Raw genomic sequence first — 25,181 nt, forward strand, 5'->3', positions numbered from 1 at the left:
TACTATCAAAATACACATCTTTTTCATTTTTAACATTGTACATTGTGACACCTATTGTGTTCTAGGTCAATTTTGACACAATTATTAACTTAGACTTTACTCATGATTTTATATATGTATAGTTAAATAGAATTTGTTTAATAGAAAAAAAGATTCAAGATGTAACTGACATAACAAATAATCTACATCAAATTAACTACAGCCCAAAAGAGTACAGAGCAAAAGTTCAAAGACCAAAGACCAAAAAGAGAAGTATTTAATAAAAATGATAATGTAGTAATAACATGGTAATTACACAGTAACATCCTATATATTTTTTTTGTACTCATTGTGTACTACATACATGTTTTTACCTTGTACTTATATTTAAAAAAAAAAAAAAAAATTGCATATAATCACAGCTTTAATTAATTTCTGTAATTCCATCTATAATTATATTGTTGATCCTTTAACCAACCCTTAAACCTAACCTAACCATACCACTAAACCTGTACTAACCTATACCTGTATCCCACCTCAATAGCAGCACAAGGGTTTTGCAATACAACAAAATACATTGTACTAACTATTATTTTTTATGTAAGTACATAGTAGTTAAAGACACCTAATTTAAAGTGTGACTGAAATTTGTATGCATTAACTAATTAATAAGAAGTTATTGATCAAATACAATATAGTTTTAACTTAGAAAATTAAGTTATGACTGTTTTTAAAACCTCACATTTCAACGGGGCACAACTGGCCCAGGAATGCAAATGGTATTGTCAGTTTAGGAAGATTAAATATTATTAAGCATGAGCAATACCAAAAGCAATGCTTGCCTTACCAAATGCCACTAATAAGCTTAAAGCGGCACAGCCGATAAAGATCTTGTGTCCAGCGGGGGTCAAGTATTACGCTGAGATAAATATTTGCACTGCAGCCCGTGAGGGTCGGCAGGTCTCTAGCTGAGTGTGTCATTTTACTGGAGGTGTAAATCTGTCATTGCAGGATTAGAAACAAAGCAGAGTCATCTGTGGGGATGAGATCTGCTCTAGCGTGACGCGCAGTGTGAATATTTTTTTAAAAAGTTAAAGAATGTGAATTTTGAATGAAAGCACAGTGTTCTTGAAATCTTGTTTGAGCAACAGATATCAAGCAATCTGATGTTGTTCCAAACCTTTTTTCTTTTCCTATTCTTTTGTAGAACACAGAACAATATATTTTGAAGAAAGCATTGTAGCCCATTGACTTTAATGTACAAAAAGAAAAAGGAAAAAAAAAAAAAATTCTCAAAACAACATCTTATATTTTCCACAAAAGAAAGAAAATGGAACAAAATGAAGCATTTCATTTTTGGAATAAATTATACCTGACGTGGCACTGGTGGTTGGTACAAGTGTAAACACGATGTTAATCTGCAGTCACAGTAGTGACATTTCAGGCAAAATTTCACAGGCAAAAAGTCCATTGTCTATTGTCATTAGTGTAGCGACGTATGAAGCACAACTCACAAAGAAGCCATTTAAAACCAAGCAACTTTCTGTTGGTCCATACTGCAAATTAATGTGACTTAAACCCATTGCAAAATCTGTATGAAACTTCACAGAACAAAAGTAATTGTGAGCAATCTTTTACTGTTTTACTTTGTCAAAGCTATTTGTGGCAATTTTAAACATTTGCCCTCCTTGGGTCACATTACAGTACCTGTCAATCTTATTTGCATGCATTAATTTATTTAATGTTCCCCTGAAATGGCATTCTTAACCTGATTACTTTTATCCTGAAGTTCATATTGAGTTTCCTGTGATCCATGAAAATTTGCACCTACTGCATGCACGAATCCGGGACATTCCCCTGAAAGTATTAGAAAGCCTAATGGAATTCATTCTTCAATATCCCCCTCTCTTTTTTTTCTCTCAGGAAAGGGAGATGTATTCGGGGATGTGTTCTGGAAAGAGGTGAATTTAGCTCAGGCTTGTGCAAACGTTCGTGCACTGACCTACTGCGATCTTCACATAATCAAGCGTGATGCCTTACAGAAGGTTCTGGAATTCTACACAGCCTTCGCCGGCCACTTCTCACGGAACCTGGTACTAACCTACAACTTGAGGAAGAGGGTGAGTGCCTAGACCACTTTACATGAAAAATAAGAATAGCTTAAACCCCAAAGTTCCAAATGAGTTTGACAAGAATTCTCTTGTTAAAGCACTGTTTCCTAAGCTACACATTTTGCATGTCACCCTTATTTAACTCACTGAATGGTTAATTAACTGACAAACTCATTAGTAGTGTACTCTATAAGAATCTTTACACAACAGAGTTAAGGCTGCCCTGTGCCTGCTCAAAATGAAGTGTAAAGACACAATGCTGCATTTAAGGTCAAACTAAATAATGCCTATTCTGACCCTTCTCTGCACCTTGTATCAAAGTATAGTTTTAATTGCTGTGTAAATGCATTTATGTCACCTCTAAGCACCATTAATTAGTGTAAAGACACCTGTACAGTAAATGCCACTTTAAAAGCGCTTCTGTGCCACCTTTGCAGTATAAATGGTACTCTATTGCATTCCAGTTACTGGAGTCACAAGCTGCTTTAACACATAAAACTTGGTTTAAAAAAAAATAATAATAATAATTAAATAAATAAATAAATAAATAAAATAAAAAATTGCCAGATTGACTTTTCTGGTAAATACCATACTTTATGTGGTGATCACACAAGGAATGACTTTTCTTTGAGATACCAATTATATAACAGCACCAAAATATTGGTAAAATCTGTTATGTCAGTCATCACAACTTTAAATGCTAACACAACTATGCTATTTTCTTCAACCTCAAGCTTTAGTATCACAATGTGTACTATTTGACATTTTTTGACTTCTAAATGACAGGGATAAAGTTGTTTTCTTTAAAAAAAAAAAAAAAAGACGTACATTCATAGTATTCACAGTAGTCATAGTATTCGCTTAGATTCTGAAGAACACATCCGTGGACACGTGGACACTTTGGAAATAAAGGGACACAAACAAAAAGCTAACGTGCCGGATATAGTATGTCCAAATATACCCTGATATACTTCAAGGGAAACTCTTGTGACATCATTTTGATCAAAATCAGGCCAAAACGAAGTTCGTTTCGTGAGTTTTAAACAGCTTGTCAATGCAAACTTAACGGAAAAAGTTAGATCCAGCTGTTAAACACCTTTGAACCACCATTGGTCCATGGCAAATGCATAATAGGTGGGTGTGCTCTGAGGCTCCACCTTCTTTGATGTGGCAATCTTCTCCCGTTTATTTTTTCTATAAAACCCTGAACATGCTGGAGCTGCATTGTTGTAGAAATTGAAGTTGTACAGTAATTCTAATTGAAAGAGACACACACTGACACGGTTTTCTCATGTTTAATACTGTAAGCTTTTAAAAAATGTATTGTATAAAGGAGACTGTCCTCCAAAGAAAAACGATCCTATAGGTGGCGTAAAAATAACGACAGTGTTGTTACGTCTTGTCGTCATGAAATGACGTATGACTGTCATTACCAATCAAAATTCGTGTTAATTTAAATTCAGTGTGTGGACTTTCCACACCATTTGTCCTTTTTCCATTTAGCAAAACTAATTTTTTTTATTAACGACTACATACGGGGTGTAAACCTACCCTTAGTGATTTATAGTGCATATACACTTTATGAGCACATATACGTTCCCTGGGATCGAACCCACGATCACATGATCACATGATTGCATATTGTTATATATTGCAATGCTCTGCCAATTGAGCTACGCAAAACCCAAAATATGACACCGATAAAAGGGAACAATGCATTAAAATGAAAGTGTCCTGTTGTCGATAGGGGCACAACTTTAGCAAATGCTCGTATGGGTCGTATTTCAGGGAAGTGACAAACGACCTATATAGGCGTATTGGTTGGAGAACATGTTGGTATAAAGTGCTACATAAATAAATGTGACTTTACTGGAGCACTGAATTACAGTACTTGCAAACATCTACATCGCTATGATCCGATGCTTTCTTAACTACTGTTATCTCACAGCTGTCATTTATGTTGTGTTTATTTTGTTGTTGAAAGGAAACATATTAATATATTCACATATTAATATATTCATATAAATATGGCTGGTGGTGCTGAAAAGATATTTCAAACTTCTTTTTACCCCAAAGAGAACAACGAAAAGAACTTCACCATGAATTTGTGCCTTTACTGCACTTATACTGGTATATTGACTTATGCTATAGTCTTAAGGCCCGTTCACACCAAGAACGATAACTATAATGATAACTACGGTATATTAGTGTCCACACCAGTAGACGATATGTTTACTATAAACGTGCTGCCACTTTAAATGCTCGACCTCTATAAAGCGGGATGGATTCTGACTGGCTGTCAATGATTTTTATTGTTCATTAGCTGGAAAGAATCGTTGTGAAAGTAATTCCATTCCTCTGTCATTATTGTTATAGTTGTGCTATATAGACCCTGCTATTTTTTTACATTTAGAACAATTACTATATCTTTATCGTTATCATTATAGTTATTGTCCTTGGTGTGAGCGGGCCTTTATGCTTTGTTCACACAAGCATCGTAACGGTAATTTACTGGTTAAGTTATAACTTCTCAAGAAAAAAATTGCTTGACTTATTTACTGATATTTCTCAAAGGTCCAGTTCACACATCCCCAAACTGTAAAAATGATCTAACCTCTTTATTTGAATATCTCATTTGAATGATCAAACCCCTGAAGCTGTGATGTTTCAATCATTTAGTTCTTATGTTTTTCTCTTTCTTTCCTCTTCCTTTTGCTGTTGAGGAGTCCTTCAACTACTCTGCTCTTCCGTGAAACGATTTTGACAGCTTTTCATTAATACCATAGCTGGTGTGGGTGAACACTGCTTTTGTCTCAGAATTTGTCAGTTACATTGCGTCTATGTGGAGGCGGGGCTGGAGCCGGACTGCACACGGCTTAGTTTAAATTCATGTCTCGTTTTTCTCTGTAAGCACTTTTTACAGTGACGTGATTATGAAGCCAACTGAGCTGGAAGATCTATACCCTCTCACAGGCACAATTCCTAACACTCCATCACTCTTGTGGCTGTAGAGTAGTGAGCGGCTCTGAATGCTGAATGCACTGCTCTTTTGTGTTTTCTTGTTCATAATTTTAAATGTTATTTTTAAATGGAGAGTGGACTTTAGTCCTTCTGCTAACTTTAAGTAACTTTGCAACTACATGTCAACTAGAGTATTAGTATACTGTCTTCTTAATATCTGCTAACACTATTTTGGTGCTCACCCAACAGACATTCTACTGATTATAAGTAAGTTTACTATAAGTAACTACATGTCATCTTATTACTAACCCAAACCCTAACAGTCTACTACAGTCTACTAATACTCTAATATGAGTTAGTTGATATGTAGTTGCAAAGTTACTCAGTTAGTAGAATGACTAAAGTGGCCTATTAAAATAAAGTGGTACCAAATTGACTTTTTCATAACACAATTTGTGTGTCACTGGAAAAATTACATAAAATTAATATTAATTATTATTTGTATATTATATGTATATATATATATTATATTACTATATAAAACTTTACTTTTTTAATGCAATAATTACTATAATGTCTTCAGGCCCAATTATATATATATATATATATTTGAACTCATTCAGCGCTTTTAGATAAATGAACTGAATTAATAACTAATGATTTTTACAATGGAAATGAATCATAACTGAACTAACTGAAGCGTAACCGTCAATTCCAATGTTTTCCATAGGCTTGAAGGGAGATTACTGACAGTTGAGTTCAATTTTATTCGGGTTTATCATAATAAACTGGATATTAGATAAGGATTTTATATATATATATATATATATATATATAATTATTTTTTTTATTTTTATTTTTATTTTTTTGAGGTTTGCTGACATTTCAAGGTCATTCCCAAATTGATCAGATGATAAATCAGAGGTGAGCCAACAGCATGAAAGAATAAAGAATGATTGGTTGTTCTCTTTGCTCAAGTCTGTAATAATAGGTGTGATTTATGAAATAATAAAAGGCTAAAAGGCTCAGTTACAGCCTGTGTGTGCATGTTTCAGTGATTGCATGGCTATCATCAGAGTAATGGCCTTCTTTGTTCAGGTGAGATTGTCGGCTTAAGCTGCTCTGTGTATTATCCAGATACAGCCTAATCAGATCCAGCTTAATGTACTAATGCTCATATCTTAAGTGTGGTCCTGCTCTCTGTGTGAGTGCAGGATGAAGAGAGAGACAGAGACAAAGATTATATAGCCATGATCAGCATTGGCTCTTTCATTTTGTAACGGTCAGAAAATGACCATGTAGAGTCAAGAGCTGAATTAGAGGAACACAAAGTCAAACTGACCTTAAGAACAGAAAATAGAAACCTGGTACAGAAGTATCTTCATCATCAACCCCCTCTCCTTTGTCCCTCTCTCTCTCTCTCTCTCTCTCTCTCTCTCTCTCTCTCTCTCTCTCTCCATGTACTTAAAAAACATTTAAGTAAACTAACTCATTTTTTTTTTAAGTTAACATTTTTGTGACAAGTCGGGCAGGGCCGAGAGCTGTGGAAGCGGAGCAAGGCCAGTGTGGTGCACTGGTGTCTCTCATTAACAATCACATCACCAGCATCCCTTCCAAAGCCACTGGAAGGCAAGCCTGCAACCTTTAGCCAAAAAAGCCCAACGGCTAATGCTAACGCTCCGGCTGTGGCAGTACACAGGGAAGGAGATCATTACACGATAGGCTGAGAGGTGCCGCAAGTGATTAAGTTAGCCATTATGCTTTCTCTAATGGTAAGAGATACAGACGCTCTCATCTCCCAATAATATACAATCTCTGTCCCTTCACTCCCACAGTTCTAAGTTTCGCCCAACTCATAATAAAGTTAAAGGGTTCACCCAAAAATAAAAATTCTGTCATTAATTACTCACCCTCATGTCGTTCCAAGACCTTTGTTCATCTTCGGAACACAAATTAAGATATTTTTGATGAAATCAGAGAGCTATCTGACTCCTCCATAGACAGCAATTTAACCATCACTTTCAAGGTCCAGAAAGGTACTAAAGACATCATCAAAATAGTCCATGTAACTGCAATGGTTCAACCTTAACTTTATGAAGCGACAAGAATACTTTTGTGCACAAAAACAAAACAAAAATAATTACTTTATTCAATCTTCTATTCTGTGTCACTCTCCTATGCTGTTTACATTCAGCGCTTCCAGGTTCTACGTCCGAACTGCGGCTCAGTATTGGCAGAGGCTGTTCACATGAGCAGCACGACACATGCGTGTGATGCTGACACAGGAGCTAGCCAATAATGAGTCAGCGTTCTGACATAGAACCTTGAACTGCTGAAGGTAAATAGCATAGGAGAAAGACACAGAAGAGTGAATATCAACAATCTCCTGTTGTTAGTATATACAGTAATGACAGAATTTTCCATTAGGATGAATGATAACCTTTAATGCCAGAGTGTCCTGACAGTGACATGTTGGGATGCTTGAAGCACTCTGTCACCGGTCAGTGGTATTGATTGTGATTGTGTTCTGGAATGGACAGATCTGTATCCTTCAAAGTCCTCTGGATGGGGACGGCGCACAGCAGGGATCTGTGCACTGGGCGCTGGTATTGATCATAGTAACTGCTGCTTATGACACTACAATCTTTCTGTGTTCTTTCATTTCAGACAAATATCTATTGCATTTCACCTTCATTGCAGCTATACTTTACTGATTTCACAACATATTTCCTTATATTTGTTTATGCAGTCAGACTTTTCAGAATCTTTATTGGTATTATGGTTCTATCTTCCACAGACTCATTTATTTTACATTTATATACATACATTTTCTGCTCCCGTCTGTCTCTCTTGTTTCATCGATCTGTGGCTGGGCTTGCGCTACAAGTGTGAATTTCTGTATATGATAATCACACAGCTGAACAACAGGGTCTTAATTTCTTAATGATATTAGTTATAATTAGTTATAATATTATTATGATATTAGTTATTCTTAGTTATATTACAGATGTTCGACTTGTGAATAGATCCTGCTGTTGGGCAGGTTTGGAAACTATCTCTAGCATGTCATTTTATAATAAATGGCAATTAATGAAACCAACAATTTACTTCACCTTCATCACATAAAGGTTAAAAATACAGTCTGCAGCAGTAATTCCTTAACCATTTAGCTTCAACATGGCAAAAAAAAGTTGTTCCTTTTTCTATAGCATTGTCTTTACTTGCTGCATGCAAATACATTCAGCATGATCAGTGTAGTCCAATTCGTAAACAAATGATTCTGAGCTTTTTAATGAATTGCTCAAAAGACTCACAAACACACAAGTGTTCATTTTGAATCAAAGATAGACATTTGTTCAGAAAGGAATTCTAGCTTATTTATGTGCAGTATACACTGTTTACTAAGTGAAACAATAGACATTATTTCATGATAAATTATGTAGTATGCTATATTGTTTGTTTGTTTGTTTGTTTGTTTTTTGTAGTAGTAGTGAATAATTTAATTCTGAAATGTCCATATAACTATTTCACACACACACACACACACACACACACACACACACACACACACACACAAACAAACACACAAACACACACACACACACACACAAAAAAAAAAAAACACACATATATATATATATATATATATATATATATATATATATATATATATATTTACATTTACATTTACATTTAGTCATTTAGCAGACGCTTTTATCCAAAGCGACTTACAAATGAGAGTAGTAGAATCAATTAAATCAACATGAGAACAACAGTATGTAAGTGCTGAGTGAAGTCACAGTTATGTCAGTAAAGTGCTCATAGCGAATTTTTTTTTTTTTTTTTTTAAATAAATAAATACACAGATAGGAGAAGAATATTAGTCAAGGTAAGTGCTACTACTACTGGGTCAAGTGCTGACGAAAAAGATACGTCTTTAGCATTTTTTTGAAAATGGCTAGAGACTCGGCTGCTCGGATAGAGCGTGGTAGGTCATTCCACCAGCCAGGAACAGTCCCGGAGAAGGTCCGTGAGAGTGATTTTGTGCCCCTATGTGATGGCACCACAAGGCGCCGTTCACTTGCAGAACGCAGGTTTCTGGAGGGCGCGTAAGTCTGAAGTAGTGAGTTAAGGTATAGCGGTGCAGAGCCAGCTGTCGTTCTGTAAGCAAACATCAGAGCCTTGAATTGGATGCGAGCAGCTACTGGCAGCCAGTGCAGACTGATGAAGAGAGGAGTGACGTGCGCTCTCTTCGGTTCGTTGAAGACCAGTCTTGCTGCAGCATTTTGGATCAGTTGTAGAGGCTTGATAGTGCATGCTGGAAGGCCAGCCAAGAGAGCATTACAGTAGTCCAGTCTGGATAGAACAAGAGCTTGGACAAGAATTTGTGTGGAATGTTCAGATAGGAAGGGTCTAATCTTCCTGATGTTGTACAAGGCAAATCTGCAGGACCGGGTCGTTGCTGCAACATGATCTGTGAAGGTTAGACCAGCATCCATCACCACTCCAAGGTTTCTGGCTGTCTTGGAAGGAGTGATGGTTGAAGACCCAAGTTGAACTGAAAGGTTGTGATGAAGTGTTGGGTTTGCACCGATCACAAGCAGTTCCGTTTTTGCAAGGTTGAGTTGGAGGTGGTGGTCCTTCATCCAGGCAGAAATGGCTGTCAGGCAGGCTGTGACCAGCAACCGTCGGATCATCTGGTTGGAATGAGAGGTAGAGTTGTGTGTCATCAGCATAACAGTGATGGGAGAAACCATGATCCTGAATGACCGATCCTAGTGATGACGTGTAGATGGAGAAGAGAAGTGGACCAAGCACAGAGCCCTGAGGTACCCCAGTAGCAAGATGATGTGACTTGGACACCTCACCTCTCCAAGATACCCTGAAGGACCTACCTGAGAGGTAAGACTCGAACCACTGGAGCGCGGTTCCCGTGATGCCCTTCGACATGAGTGTAGACAGGAGGATCTGGTGGTTCACTGTGTCAAAGGCAGCAGACAGGTCCAGCAAGATGAGTACTGATGATTTTGAAGATGCTCGTGCCAGTCTCAGGGCTTCAGTGACTGAGAGCAGGGCAGTCTCAGTAGAGTGGCCACTCTTGAAACCAGACTGGTGGTTGTCAAGGAGGTTGTTCTGTGAGAGATAAGTAGACAGTTGGTTGAATACAACTCTCTCAAGTGTCTTAGCAATGAAAGGAAGAAGGGATACTGGTCTGTAGTTTTCTAAAAGAGCTGGATTCAGAGTGGGTTTCTTAAGCAGTGGGGTAATCCTAGCCTGCTTAAAAGCTGTGGGAAATGTTCCAGTGTGAAGGGAGGAATTGATAATGTGAGTGAGTGCAGGTAGAATTGAGGAGGAGATGGCCTGAAGAAGAGGAGTGGGGATAGGGTCTAGCGGACAGGTAGTAGGGTGATTGGAAAGAATGAGTTTGGAAACATCTGCCTCAGAAAGCATGGAGAAGGAGGGGAGAATTTGTGTGTTTTCAATTAAGATGTTCTTGTCAGTGTGTGGTGTGGAGAATTGGCCGCTGATGGTTGTTATTTTATGTGTGAAGAAAGTGGCAAAGTCATCAGCTGTAAGAACTGATGTGGGAGGGAGGGGAGGAGGGCAAAGAAGAGAAGAGAAGGTTTTGAAAAGTGTTCGGGAGTCATTTGAGTTGTTAATTTTAGTGTGATAGTAGGAGGTTTTAGCATTGGTGACATTAGTAGAGAAAGAAGAAAGGAGTGACTGATATAAGCTAAGGTCAGTAGGATTTTTAGATTTGCGCCACTTCCTCTCTGCAGCCCTGAGTCTAGATCGATGCTCACGGAGAACATCAGAGAGCCAGGGGGCAGAGGGGGTGGCGCGGGCTGGTCTGGTTAAGAGGGGGCAGAAATCATCTAAGCAGGATGATAGAGTGGTGCAGAGAGTGTCAGTAGCAGTGTTAGTGTCCATTGATGAGAATTGGTTAGCGGGAGGAAGTGTGGATGAGACCGAAGAGGATAGATGAGATGGTGAGAGGGAGCGTAGGTTTCGCCGAAAAGTGACGTGTGGTGGGGTGTGTGATGAGTTGGGGGTCAGGTTGAGTGTGAAAGTAATGAGAAAGTGGTCTGAGGTGTGTAGTGGAGTAACCAGTGTATTGTCGGTGGAGCCACAGCGTGTGTAGATGAGGTCCAATTGGTTACCTGATTTGTGGGTAGCTGAGGTAGCCACTCGCTTGAGATCAAATGAGGCAAGCAGCGTGTGGAAGTCAGCAGCCTGAGGTTTGTCTAGATGGATGTTGAAGTCACCAAGTACTAGCAGAGGAGTGCCATCCTCAGGGAAGGATGAGAGTAACACATCCAACTCCTCCAAGAAGTTACCTAGCTGACCTGGGGGACGATAGACAACTACAACATGAATTTTGGTAGGGTAGGTGATGGTAATTGCATGTGATTCAAATGAGCCATTATCAGAGAGAGATGGTAAAGGATTGAACTTCCATTCATTGGACATAAGCAAACCAGTACCACCACCCCTCCCAATCTGGCGTGAGGTGTGAGAGAAAGTGAAATTAGAGGAGAGGGCTGCTGGTGTGGCGGTGTCCTCTGGTTTGATCCATGTCTCAGTCAGAGCCATGAGATGGAGATCTGAATAAGTAGCAATAGCTGTGATGAACTCTGCTTTGTTGACAGCAGACTGACAATTCCAGAGCCCAATCGAAATAGAAAACAATGTACTAGGTGACATGGGTAAAGAACGCAGGTTGTTATGGTTGCGCTGCTTACAGCGTGTAGCATGCGATTTACGAGGGTTAGTAATAGTGGGAATTTGGAAGCACATATCTAAAACAAGTCAAAAGACAGACAAGAACACACGGTATAAAGAGGAAAGACAGAAAAGAGCAATACTCAAGTGCCTTGTCGGTGTCGTTGCTCGGTGGAGTCGCACAGGTAGAGTCGCTGGTCTTTACACTCTTCGGTCTTCACACGAGGAGGGCTTCACATGAGGGCTGCCGCGTCCGCTGCCGCGGTACACTGCACTTATACCAGCTTATTACAACGTTAGTTCAGAAGACCACGCCTTACTGACTCAGAGCAAACGAAACCAAACGCGATTTGCCACGTGACCTCAGTAAACAAGCAGTAAAGCAACTATACAGCACTAAAATCAACTAGAAACGACAGCAAAACACTTACAGTATGCAGATCCTCTTGTAGCTTCAATGATTCTCTCTAATGAATGCTAAATAACAACTGTTTATATACTAAGCTCATATATATATATATGAAATAGTTACAATTTATAAATTAAATAATTCACTACTACAAAAACTCTTTGAAGTCCTGTTACTCTATTGATCATCATAAATTGTCACTAGTCACCTTCACTGGAGCAAGTAAATGAAGATGGAAGTGTGTATTGATGCGTGCTGATGACATAACAGCTGGATACATTTCCAGACTCATGGGAGTTTGAGCTGGAGGTCTCTTTAAAGACTCTAAAATAATTACTGAAACACCTTCTTGTAATGTCTTAAATAAATAGTTCTGCCAACATGGAAAATTTACTCACATTCATGTCTTTCAATTCCACACAACTGTTTCTTTATTTCATAGAACACAAAAGAGTGAATTTAATATAATGCACACACTATATTATTTGTTCTCTACAAATAAACACAAGCGTGGACACATTTTAGCCAGCAAAGGTATAAATATATTTTAATAAAATAGCTTTATGATCATAAACATAATTTTGTGCTTCTTGCCAGGTATTGGTTGATGTTAAAGGTTTCACAGTGAAACCAATGAGTAAATAAACGGATGCTAAAGGACACTTTCAGTATCTGTATAGTGATGCGTATTTGTCTTGGACATGCATTAATGAAGCATGTTATGTTTTTCATGTTATTTTAAAATAGTGTAATTCTCCGCAGCTGGCTGAACAAGATTCTACATTAAGAAAAGCATGTTCATTGTTGCCATCAGAGTTTTCAGAATTGGGCAATAAACTATGAACCTCTCTAACCTCCAAAACTCATTATCTTCGACTTTGACAAAAAAAAAAAAAAAAAACACAGAAAAATGACACTCCTAAATATTATCCACCTCCAGTCCAGTGCTGCTCCCACCGTACATCTCATAGTCATCCGTCTGACCTGATAGAAAATCCATTTGTTTTTGCACTTTACAATGCATCTAAGTGGCTTCATCAGGAAGCACAGCCGTGTGACCTGGTAAGTAAACAATGTCTCACTGAGTCAGTCTGTGGATAGGAATGAATTAATGAACCAACATCATTAACACATTAGGACAGCTTCCGCATGCATGAACATATTGCTTGTAATTAGGTTTGCAAAAAACTTTTGCCAGGTTCTAAACAGCCTGTGCTTAATTTACTCTGTTTTACATTTAAATGTAGTACCATTCAGTGTCCAACACCTTGTGATCAATCTAATCTAAACAAGACAACAAAATTTAACACCTTAATCTTCTCCCCTAATTGTGAAAACAACAACATTAGAAACAGGAATAATAAAACAATAATCAGATGTGATAAGATTCATGAGATGTCCTTGTAATGCAGTAGTTCAAAATTAATATATTTTGTCAATTATTTTCTCATCACATTAATGAATTAACACTTATAACAAGGTAGCAATACTCAAATTATATACAATAAAATAAAGAACCTTCCAACATAAAGAAGCAATACAGGGATTTTGCTTTCATTCAGCCTCCAGGTTCATTCATAATTAAGTAAAAGCATGAGAGATCATTCTCTCAGGGTATGGAAAGCTGTTGTCCACCATCTTGGATGAACACAGCATGAAATATCTGCAGGATATTGTAGTCCTCTCCCATTGCCATGTTGACTTGGAAAATTACCATCACTTCTAAGCTGAAGGCACATTGTAGACCTAGATAAATTTGTGTTGGATGTAGACAGGTATGTGATACCCTCTTTGTTTGAAGAAAGAGACTGCGGTTTTGCCAAGTAAGACATGTTTTCTGGATCAGCATCTTTTGTAGGTCCTGGAACAACAATCATAACAATCAAAAAAATAAACAAACACAATCTTATCCAAGGATTCAAGATTTGTGTGGATATAATTGGCCAGTTAGCACCTGCTAGTAGGTGCCTTTTTCTATTGGTTTTGGGGGGAAATGTGACCTTGAGTATTATGAAATTCAACCATAGACATCATGATCAAGGTCAACTAGCCATTTCAAACATTTCCGCATATTCACGTTGCAAGCAACATATACATCTGTAACAGACTTTCACTGAAGGCGATCTGAGCTGAACCCAAGTGCAGTTTTATTGATAAACAGAATTACAAAACTAGAACATGACAAGGACATGAGAATTTGAACTTGTCAATAGACCTGACTTGAACATGTTCCGACTTGACAAACTCACCAACAGCAGGATACATAAACAATGCACAACAAGGAAACATGGACAAGGGGAAACACAGAAAACAACAAGCAATGACAAAGTGGAACTTATAAACATGAACCAATGAAAAGACGGAACTGATTTAAAAAAAAAAAAAAAAAAAAAAACGAAGATGACACATGAACAAAGGCCCTTGTTTACACCTGGCATTAAGATCTTGGTAGTTTTGGTCAATCGGATTACAAGTAGTCAAGGGAGACACATTCCAGTTTATACCTGGGGCCTGTTCCATGATGGTAGTTGAACAAACTCAGACTGTCTCAACCAATCTAATCAGGCTTTATTAGTACCACGCTGATCATCAACTTTCTCTGTAGAACATGACCTGCTCCAGAGCGGGTAAGCTATGGAGCAGAAGTTACTATGACAATGAACACCGCTAAAAGCAAAGCCACTTTCATGGTGCCTAAAACCCAGGGTTGGTGCAAACTGAACTGAAACACTCGGTTAGCCAGGTGGGCGGGTAAATGAATGGGGTTTTTCAGATCTTTCCATCTAATGGACAAAATAAGCTTGTTCCATTTACATATGAATGTGCCCGGAGACGATGGAAAAACATACAGAGAGCATCAGCTTTCGTTTCTGCTCTGACAGCTGCCAGATGCGGTGAGTGCATGTTAGAAATCAGGAATGGTGAGAGAACATTGTGCTTGGTGCCATTTTTTGTCTTCAAACCAAACTTGGATCTCTAGCCAACAAAGTTTAAATCCTGCCTGGCTAGCATGCTTCCCATAATGTTTACGTGTTAGGTCAGTAGGCAGAGAGGCGGTCTTTTGTAGCTGTCTGAACATATTTAACTACATGAGCGTTTACACTTTGAAAGCCATCTGGTCGAATGTGTTTTCGACTACCCCTGGGAATGGTTGAAAGTGGTCATGCTCAAAACGTATTAGACCCTGTTTATGTATTAATGCATCTTAATACCAGGTGTACACAGGGCCTAAAGAACTACATGGCAGGAACACATGACAGGAACAGGGAATCACATGGTAAGGAACCAGCAAACTTGACATGACAAATTTCAAAATAAAAGACATGAATACATGAACAAAACCCAAACAGACATAACAAAAATAACAGATTTTTCATTATACCATGGTAGATGATTTACCAGTGACTGTTTTTTTTTTTAACCCAGGCTGGAAAAAAAAATACCTTTTGGTGATATATTACTGTGAAATGGTATTAAGTTGCTTATTGCACGTCTAGTGAGTGGTGCATTTAGTCTTTTCCAACACAGATGAATGTGATTGTGAATCTGGCAACATTTATAACACTGGTTGTTTTAAAGGTGCCGTAGAACGTCTTTTCAAAAGATGTAATATAAGTCTAAGGTGTCCCCTGAATGTGTCTGTGAAGTTTCAGCTCAAAATACCCCATATATTTTTTTTTTATTCATTTTTTTAACTGCCTATTTTGGGGCATCATTAAATATGCGCCAATTCAGGCTGCGCAGCCCCTTTAAATTCTAGTGCTCCCCACCCCTGGGGCTCGTGCTTGCCTTAAACAGCATAAGCAAAGTTCACACAGCTAATATAACCCTCAAAATGGATCTTTACAAAGTGTTCGTCATGCAGCATGTCTAAGCGCGTAAGTATGGTATTTATTTGGATGTTTACATTTGATTCTGAATGGGTTTATAGTATGCTCCGTGGCTAAAGCTAACATTACACACTGTTAGAGAGATTTATAAAGAATGAAGTTGTGTTTATGAATTATACAGACTGCAAGTGTTTAAAAAAATGAAAATTACGACAGTCTTGTCTCTGTGAATACAGTAAGAAACGATGGTAACTTTAACCACATTTAACAGTACATTAGCAACATGCTAACGAAACATTTAGAAAGACAATTAACAAATATCACTAAAAATACCATGATATCATGGATCATGTCAGTTATTATTGCTCTATCTGCCATTTTTCACTATTGTTCTTGCTTGCTTACCTAGTCTGATGATTCAGCTACAGATCCAGACGTTAATACTGGCTGCCCTTGTGTAATGCCTTGAACATGAGCTGGCATATGCAAATATTGGGGGCATACATATTAATGATCCCGACTGTTACATAACAGTTGGTGTTATGTTGAGATTCGCCTGTTCTTCGAAGGTCTTTTAAACAAATGAGATTTATATAAGAAGGAGGAAACACTGGTGTTTGAGACTCACTGTATGTCATTTCCACGTACTGAACTGTTGTTATTTAACTATGCCAAGATAAATTCAATTTTTCATTCTAGGGCACCTTTAAGTATTGCAGTAGTTCAGAAATTATATTACAGTTGAGTAGTGCTTAGGATTAAAGGGTTGAAAATGACGTACTACCACACTAAACCAGTCTCTTAACCTAACCAATAGTGTTAATAGAAGCAAACATGAGATAAAACACATTTGCTGAAGCAACCATGTAATTTTAGCTTGCTTCTGCAAGTTTTTTCTTTTATCGTGAGTCATGTTTCACTGGACTCATATCCGAGTGCTTCACTTCACAAGTGCAGTGTTGTACCAGGTGAGCTGTCGAGGAAATTTACTATATCAGAAAAGCTACACATATGGAGCTGGATATGAAAATGTATTAGTTTAAAACCACCCATTGGTGGTTTACTGCATTGAATTGTGTATAGGTACATTTTTGGAGATTTGGAAAAATGTTGGTAGAGGCACATTTTTCCAATGAGCCTAAAGCCCTATTCAGATAGGAGTAGTTATCTAAACGATGTTTGAGTTACAATGCTTATCACCCGATGTCTGTGATTTCATGTACTACTTGGACGAGACTAACATCTCCGTGTTTATTACAGAGATGTGTTTTCTCTAGACGTGGGTGTTAGAGAAGCTCTTGGGAATGTGTGTGTTCTTGTAATTAGTCTACAACCCTGTACATGGCTCAGGTGATCGGCTCAACAAACATGTATTTAGAAACAAGTGACCATGTGCAAAAAAACGGCCGCATGCAGATCACATAATTCAAGGGGGTCTATTGGCAGCTAAGAAACAACTGGGATTCATAGCCATTGAAATGAATGGGACCAGTGGAACTAAGACCAACAAGCATGTTGATCCAGGAAAAATCATTTTTACCATTTGGGTACAACTGCTTATCAACTTATTGTATAAATGGGTTTTGTTTTTTCAGAAATCAGTACACACTTGCTTTTACGATGCCTGATTTTGATGCATCATGAAGCTAAAGATAGCAGTGACTAACCCTTCTAAGCAAACACTTCAAAATGAACCATGTGACTTGCTCCTCATCGTTCGAGATGCTCAAAGGTGAAGAGTCCAGATAGATGCAATGAAAGCACACAGGGGCTGTGAAAATTTCTGGGTCAATGATGCATTGCTAATTTTTATTGTCCTTTATTGCCCTTCATGTTGCAGTCAACTCATTCAAATGCATTTCGTAATGAGATATTCGTCATCAGATAATGTTTGACATCATCATCTTACTTGAAAATCAGTTTGAATGTGTTTGAATGCCATGTTTGAAAGTGCCACGATTAATGTTTTTTTTATTGGGTTCAATTTGGTATGTTCTTCACATCTTCTCAGCAATCAAATAAATCATAAAAAAACTGTTCATTCTTACCTATACATGTACTCTCTTGTTTGAATCTATAGATTGTCTTCCGTAAAATAAGTGATGTCAAACGGGAGGAAGAGGAAATGCTGCGAAGGAAGAATGAAGCCCCTCTGAATCTTCCTCCAGATCACCCCGTGCGGCGTCTCTTCCAGCGATTCCGCCAGCAGAAAGAGGCCCGTCTGGCGGCAGAGAGAGCAAGTCAAGGAGAACAGGATGTCGAGAAAGGCAAAGTGGAGATTATGGTGCCAACTAGCATCATCACGGTCACTGAAAGTCCAGCCACTCCAGTTACGTCTTCACCCACTTCATCATCATCATGTCGAGCAAAACATTACTCTCCCGTGGCTCCTAATGGAAACTATACAAGAAATAAGTCAGCAGAACCACTCAAAAACAAAGGCTGGGGTCGGTTTAAAGATGCCACAGCCAAGTCTGATCTCTCCTGGTGTCCTGTGTCCAAAGCAGAGTCCATGGAGATGCTACCAGACAGGACTAAGTTGCAAGATGAACTGTCCCTCAAGAAGACGGACTCGTGCGACAGCGGCATCACTAAGAGTGACCTGCGACTCGACAATATGGGTGACAGTAGTACTCGAACCCCTCAGGATCGGAGCCCCATGCAGCCTGAGGGGAAACGAATGTTCCACCCCATTCCTGAACAAAGTCTTCAGACCTGCTTTACGGAACTGAAGCAGGACCTACGAGGAGACATCCACTCCCTCAGCAGCAGAATGAGCGCACTTGAAGCGCAGCTTGCAGAGATGCTCCAACTTCTCAAAGACAGAAAGACCTCAGGATCTTCGAACTTGTTTGACATATCAAGGCCAGACTCTCCAGATTCAGAAAAGGATGAAATGTTCTCCTAGCTGAGTTTCATGTCTGATGCAGTGGGCTAAAGGGAAGATGTTTTGATCCTGTTCTAGTCCAAGCCAAACTGACCTCAACTAGTATTTTACTTTAAAGGTGAAGTATGCAAGATTTGTTATGTTAAAATACATTCTCTTAACCAGGGGCCGTATTCACAAAACATTTTATCTTACCACTAAGAGTTCATCTAACTGGCAGTAAAAGTTTTCTCTTAAAACCTATTCACAAAGCTGCTGAGACCAACTTTTACTAAGAAATAGAGAGAAGTCTTAAGCTAAGAGAAAGGGCGGGGTTGACCTCATTGCTATGGACTATGGCCACAGTGATTGGCTGATGGGGAGGAGTCTGTGTCTGTGAGAATGAGGTATCATGTTGCCATATTGTAGGCTAAGTGTCACTAATTAAATTAGTATATGTTCAGCTAATTGTCCGCCTCTTACATGTTTGCATCTCAAGAGATTGCAGAATTTAAGTGACAAATTATGTTTTATAAACAAAGTTTTAGAGGAGCACATTCAAACGGTCTATCTAATCAGCTTGAGTGGAGGTATATATACACAGACGAGAGCGACTCACATAGTTACCTCGACAGTTTTCCGCAACACCCCCGCCAACCCGTTCCTCATTCTTGGCTGGCTGGTGATACAAGGAGAACTCTGGATTTGGGCAACATTCCAAGCTCGGAGCCCTCGATCCCCTTGGACAGCATGCCAAATACGCTTAATATATATATTTTTTTACTCTATTTGATCATTTGTAAGTGTGAATTACAACTGTTAATAATCAGGCATTATTATTTATTTATTAAAGATGTATTTTTGCCGTTTTATCTTAGAATCAAATCTATAAATCAAAATATGTATTGCATTTATGAAGAAAAGGCTCAGCACCCAAGGCTCTATCACTATTGCCTCAATGGTGTACAGTGTCTTTGGGTGGATTGCTAAGGCGTATTGGCACCAACAGCCATTTTAGGACTTTTTGATTTTGTCTTAGTGACTTAGGAGTCCTCTTGACTACTCCTAGCTTTTCACAGATTTTGGAGCTAGTTTTATCTCTAGAATGCTTTGTGAAATACTCTTAGAGCAAAAATTTAGGAGTCCTAAAAATAGGACTGACACGCCCATTATTTTTAAGAGTTTCTCCTAAATCGGCAAGTTAGGAGCTACTTTTAGCCTTAAGATGTTTTGTGAATACGGCCCTTGGTTTATTGTTGATTGACTACAGTTATACAGTGGTGATCAGAATTATTGGCACCCTTGGTAAATATGAACAAAGATGACTATAAAAATAAATCTGCATTGTTTATCCTTTTGATCTTTAATTCATTAAATTAGCAAAAATCGAATCTTTCATTGAAGGAAAAGAATTGAAAGCGGGGGGAAAATCACATTATGAAATAAATGGTTTTCTCCAAAACATGTTGGCCATAATTATTGGCACCCTTTTATTCAGTACTTTTTGCAACCTCCTTTTGCCAAGGTAACAGCTCTGAGTTTTCTCCTATAATGCCTGACGAGTTTGGAGAACACCTGACGAGATCAGAGACCATTCCTTCATACAGAATCTCTCCAGATCCTTCAGATTCCCAGCTCCATGTTGGTGCTTCTTCTCTTCAGTTCACTTCACTCATTTTCTTTAGGGTTCAGGTCAGGGGACCATGGCAGAAGCTTCATTTTGTGCTCAGTGACACCTTTTTGTGTTGGTTTTGATGTTTGTTTTGGATCATTGTCCTGATGGAAGCTCCAACCATAGCCCATTATTGGATTTCTAGCAGAAGCGGCCAGGGTTTGATTTTTTGTTGGTATTTCATAGAATCCATGAAGCCATGTATCTGAATAAGATGTCCAGGACCTCCAGCAGAAAGATAGGCCCACAACATTAAAAATCCAACAGTATATTTAACCGTGGACATGGGGTACTTTTTATCCATGTGTGCACCAAACCCATCTGGTGGGTTTGCTGCCAAAAAGCTCTTTTTTAGTTTCATCTGACCATAGAAGTCAGTCCCATTTGAGGTTCCAGTCTTGCCTAACAACTGAATATGCTGGAGATTGATTCTGGATGAGAGCAGAGGATTTTTCTTGAAACCCTCCCGAGCAACTTGTGGTGATGTACGTGCTGTTTGATAATTGTTTTTAGACTTTCTCAACTAATCTCAGCAATTCTTCAGCTGTGATCCTTGGAGAGACACACACACACACGCACACTTTCAATTCTTTTCCTTCAATGAAAGGTTAGATTTTTGCTAATTTTATTAATTAAAGATCAAAAGGATAAACAATGCAGATTTATTTTTACAGTCATCTTTGATCATATTTACCAGGGGTGCCAATAATTCTGACCACCACTATATTGCCATTCATGGGTTTCTGAAAAAAAAAAAAGTGTAAACATTGAGCCTCCCAGCCTCCATCAAATCATTAAGATTGTAGCAGGCTGAGAGTTTGGGGCATGGATAGCAGGCAGAGCTAGAGTAATGTACTACAGTAGACTCTTCAGTAGCACAGCATCATCATGCACCCATTCAGAAAGAGAAATGTACTGGTATATATCGTTTATTTAGATGTGTCAGGTGTAGACAGCATCATGTCAAAAAATGCACCCGGTGCAGGTATGTTGGATGGGTTTATTATAAGCAAGATGCTACTGTAGCTTTCGCTCTATAAAGAGTGTTACTCCATCACTTACTCATGACACAGCAACACAACTAAAAGTACTCCTAATATGTTGGACCTTTTATTGAAAGTAGCCAACATTTATCTATTGAGACACGCCTTAACAAGCACCTGTAAGAGCGGTTTGTTATTGTTTGAGTTATGGAAGGCACAGCACATAAAAGGGCATTTGCAAGTTTGTTTGAAGAAACGCATTATTTTTGTAATTCCGCTAGGTGCCACTTGTGTTGCAGAAACGACATACTTCACCTTTTAAAGATGAAGTGTGTAATTTTTTTTCCTATGTTAAAGTACTTTATTCTGTTGTCTGAGCCATAACCTAGTGGGCATATGTGCTTATATGGTGTACTTCTGCTTTGGCTCACTATTTTTGCAGTTCTGTTATTTGGAACAAGAATTACACATTTCATCTTTAATAATCAACACATTTATGAATAAATGGAGCTTAAATGTAATGGAATATACCATTATATCACTATAAAATCAGTTGTCAATTTTTTCTATGTCAAATAGGCTATTTGTATTTGTGAGATGTACAACTGCCGTCTGTCTTATTCTCGCATCTGTGAAATCATATGTCAGATCCAATGTCAGATCATTTGTCAGTCAATCAAGCAAAAGACAAAACTGATTATAATGATTTAAACAATGAAGAGCAGAATGAATTTCTGTGTAAAATTACTGAGTAGAATTATTGCATTCCACATGTGACAAATTATGAATGATTTTGTGAATCATGAATGATGAGCTATTGTTTTATGGATAGGCCCTTTGCTTTTGCAACAATTAGTAAAAATTTTACCACCTTGCACATACTGTTGAAGCCACATTTTAAAAATCTTTCTAAAAATCATAAACCTGGTAATTGTACGTTTGAAAATGTATGCTGAATATACATTTTTTTATTTGTTTTTTGTTTTATTTTTTACTATAAAATACTATGTAGCCTGTTATTGTGATAAAATGCTGTGCTTTTAATAATGTGACAACATGTAACAGCAATAGTGACAAATGCAAAATAACCAAAATTCCACTGTTTGTGAATTCTTGGAGGATGACAAGTGTATTGCACTGTTTGTTTTTGATTTTTAACTGCTTCATAACTCTGGCTCTTTTATTTTAGATAAACTTTAACAAAGTTAAAGAAAACAGTTAAGTGAAATTGTTATGCTAAACTTGGGAATATCAAAAAGTGTATTAAGTATCATTTTTAGCAGATGCATGAAGCTAACAAATTAGATATTGGATAAGCAGTACTGATAACTGTTTAAGTATATAAATAAGGAATATGCCATGGTCTGGAGTTACATCATAAGAAATGAAGCATGAAATAGGTACAGTAGTGTTCATTTAGCATGTGCTTTTTAGCTATCTTGCAAACAGTCTATTCCCTTTTAAAAAGCGTGAAGTCCCTTTTGTTTTGTAAATGTCATTTCCAAGAAAGTGTAGGACAGTGGTATATCATAGCTTGTCCAAAACGTTGAAGTGTTAAACTCTTGAACGTTTTCCAAAATTTGCACTGCACAACTTTAATGTTTGATTCATTGTATATCCTGTATGCAGAATGAATCAGTGTACACACTGTGAAACTGTGAAAGACTTGATGGGACTGACTGATTGTATTTTCTTTTTTAGTCTGATTTAAGTCTGAAGATAACCAAAAAAAAAAAAAGTTTGAGATAATAGTTTACTTTAACTTTTAAATACTTAATTATTATCCTTAATTATTAACCAGTATGATGGAAGTAAATGGAAAGTGTGGAACAGCCACTTTGGAATTGAAAATTACAATTGTGCAACATGATTAATAAAAACCCTAATCATATGAAAGGCAATGATTTAACATTTAAAGATATATATTGACAGCTGAGTCAGTTAAATTTTCCTTTGCTCTGATATATAAGCCTGTTAGCATCAATGTAGTGTATACAATTACAGCAAATACAGATAAATAAGAGAGAATAACATGAATGTAGCATATATGAAAACTTAAAATGAACAATAACATCTTTTGTTTGTTGCTGTGAGTTTTCACTTTGTGCACAAATGTGTATTTTTTAATGTCTTTTTTAATTTTTATTAAATGTTTAATTTTTTAATGTTTAATTTTTTTATGTATCAATGTATTTTCTAAAGTCTGTGCTAAAGTCTTTCTTGTGAAATCATTTTTATCAGGTGATGACACAGATCACATTTTTATTATCTTAAAAGAAATATAAATTACAGGAATTGTAATTATTTTTATTTACTTTTTTTATTATGTTCAACCTTTGTTGGTCAATATAAATGAATCTCATAAAAGGACAAGAAAAGCAACTGTTTATTAAAATGTGTCAAATGTTTATATTAAAGCATTTTATACTTTGCATTACATATTTATTCATATGGTTATTGGAATATAAACAGTATATATTCCAGAAGAAAATAACAGATCATGCCAATCTTGAATACATGTCAAATAAAATGACCTTTAAATTCTTAACTATTTAAGTGATAAGTGAATTTTTTTTATTTATTTATTTATTTTTTTTCCAAAAAGGTTGGGATTAGTAAGATTAATGTTTTTAAAAGAAGTCCCTTATGATCACCAAGGCGGTATTTATGTGATCAAAAAACACAGTAAAAATTGTAATTTTTTAAATAACCATTTTATATTTTAATATATTTTAAAATGAACAGTGAGTTTTGAATGGCAGTGTATTTTCTGTAACATCTATCCTCATCAAGCACAGCACAAGTAACAGTAGCTCATCTTCATCTTAGCCTGTAGGATCTTGCCATGCTTTTTGTTGGTGGTTTTGTTTTGCTGTAATTGCTCTACTAGATGTCTACTTTCTCTGATGGGTCTCGTAATCTTATTAGAGCCACAGAGCCAGTCTGAGCCTCAGAGACTTCTGGAACAGATATTTGATTAAAGTTAGAGTTGATGTCTTATGCTAATCACCTGTGTCATGCTTTCTATACAATTAAAGCTGAGTTACAGGTCAATTAATTTAATCCCTTGATAGGTAAACTAAACACACACTGTAAAAAAAATAAATAAATAAAAAAAATCCCCGTAAAATTGATGGTAAAAAATGGCAGCTGTGGTTGCCAAAACTTCACCGTAAAAAAATATGGTAGCAACATTTTAGGTTTTAAAGGACAGCACTTAGTTTACTGTCTATAGCAACATTTTACAGATTTAACTTAAATTTAAAGTAAAAACATATTTCATTTACTGATATAATGTTAATTTACCAACCTATTGAAGTACTAATATGTTTTGTACCTTTGAAATACACTGAAAACCACCAAACACAGTGGTGTTGAGAGTCACATGATGAATCAAAGCTCATCACAAGCAGCTTTTTCAAAAGCTGAGAAGGACAATGCTAATACATAGGAGGTGCACACAGTGTCATTCACACAAACACTAAACACCATCACGGATGTCATGTTACAGATGGAAGCAGGCAGGTAAGTAACACAAACACAGTCTTTATTAAGATTCAGAGGCACGCATCTGGACAGAGGTGAAGTATGGTGAGTATTGTGCTGAAAGCATGTTGAATGGCGACGTAGCTAAATGGTAATGATGA

The 25,181-nt window shown here is 37.3% G+C and overlaps 1 protein-coding gene across 3 annotated transcripts in view; it reads left to right on the plus strand.

Moving 5' to 3' along the window:
• kcnh1b (potassium voltage-gated channel, subfamily H (eag-related), member 1b) overlaps window positions 1-24,063 on the plus strand; it is a 55,441-nt gene extending 31,378 nt beyond the window's left edge. For all 3 annotated transcript variants that reach the window (XM_067395776.1, XM_067395777.1, XM_067395779.1), the window contains 2 exons: window positions 1,903-2,099; window positions 18,094-24,063. In XM_067395776.1, coding sequence (XP_067251877.1) covers window positions 1,903-2,099; window positions 18,094-18,921 — 1,025 coding nt within the window. In that variant the 3' untranslated portion in view covers window positions 18,922-24,063. The remainder of the gene's footprint in view (window positions 1-1,902; window positions 2,100-18,093) is intronic.
• The last annotated feature ends 1,118 nt before the right edge of the window (window positions 24,064-25,181 follow it).

Source organism: Chanodichthys erythropterus, chromosome 10 (assembly GCF_024489055.1).
Source record: "Chanodichthys erythropterus isolate Z2021 chromosome 10, ASM2448905v1, whole genome shotgun sequence".
Taxonomy (NCBI): Eukaryota; Metazoa; Chordata; class Actinopteri; order Cypriniformes; family Xenocyprididae; genus Chanodichthys; species Chanodichthys erythropterus.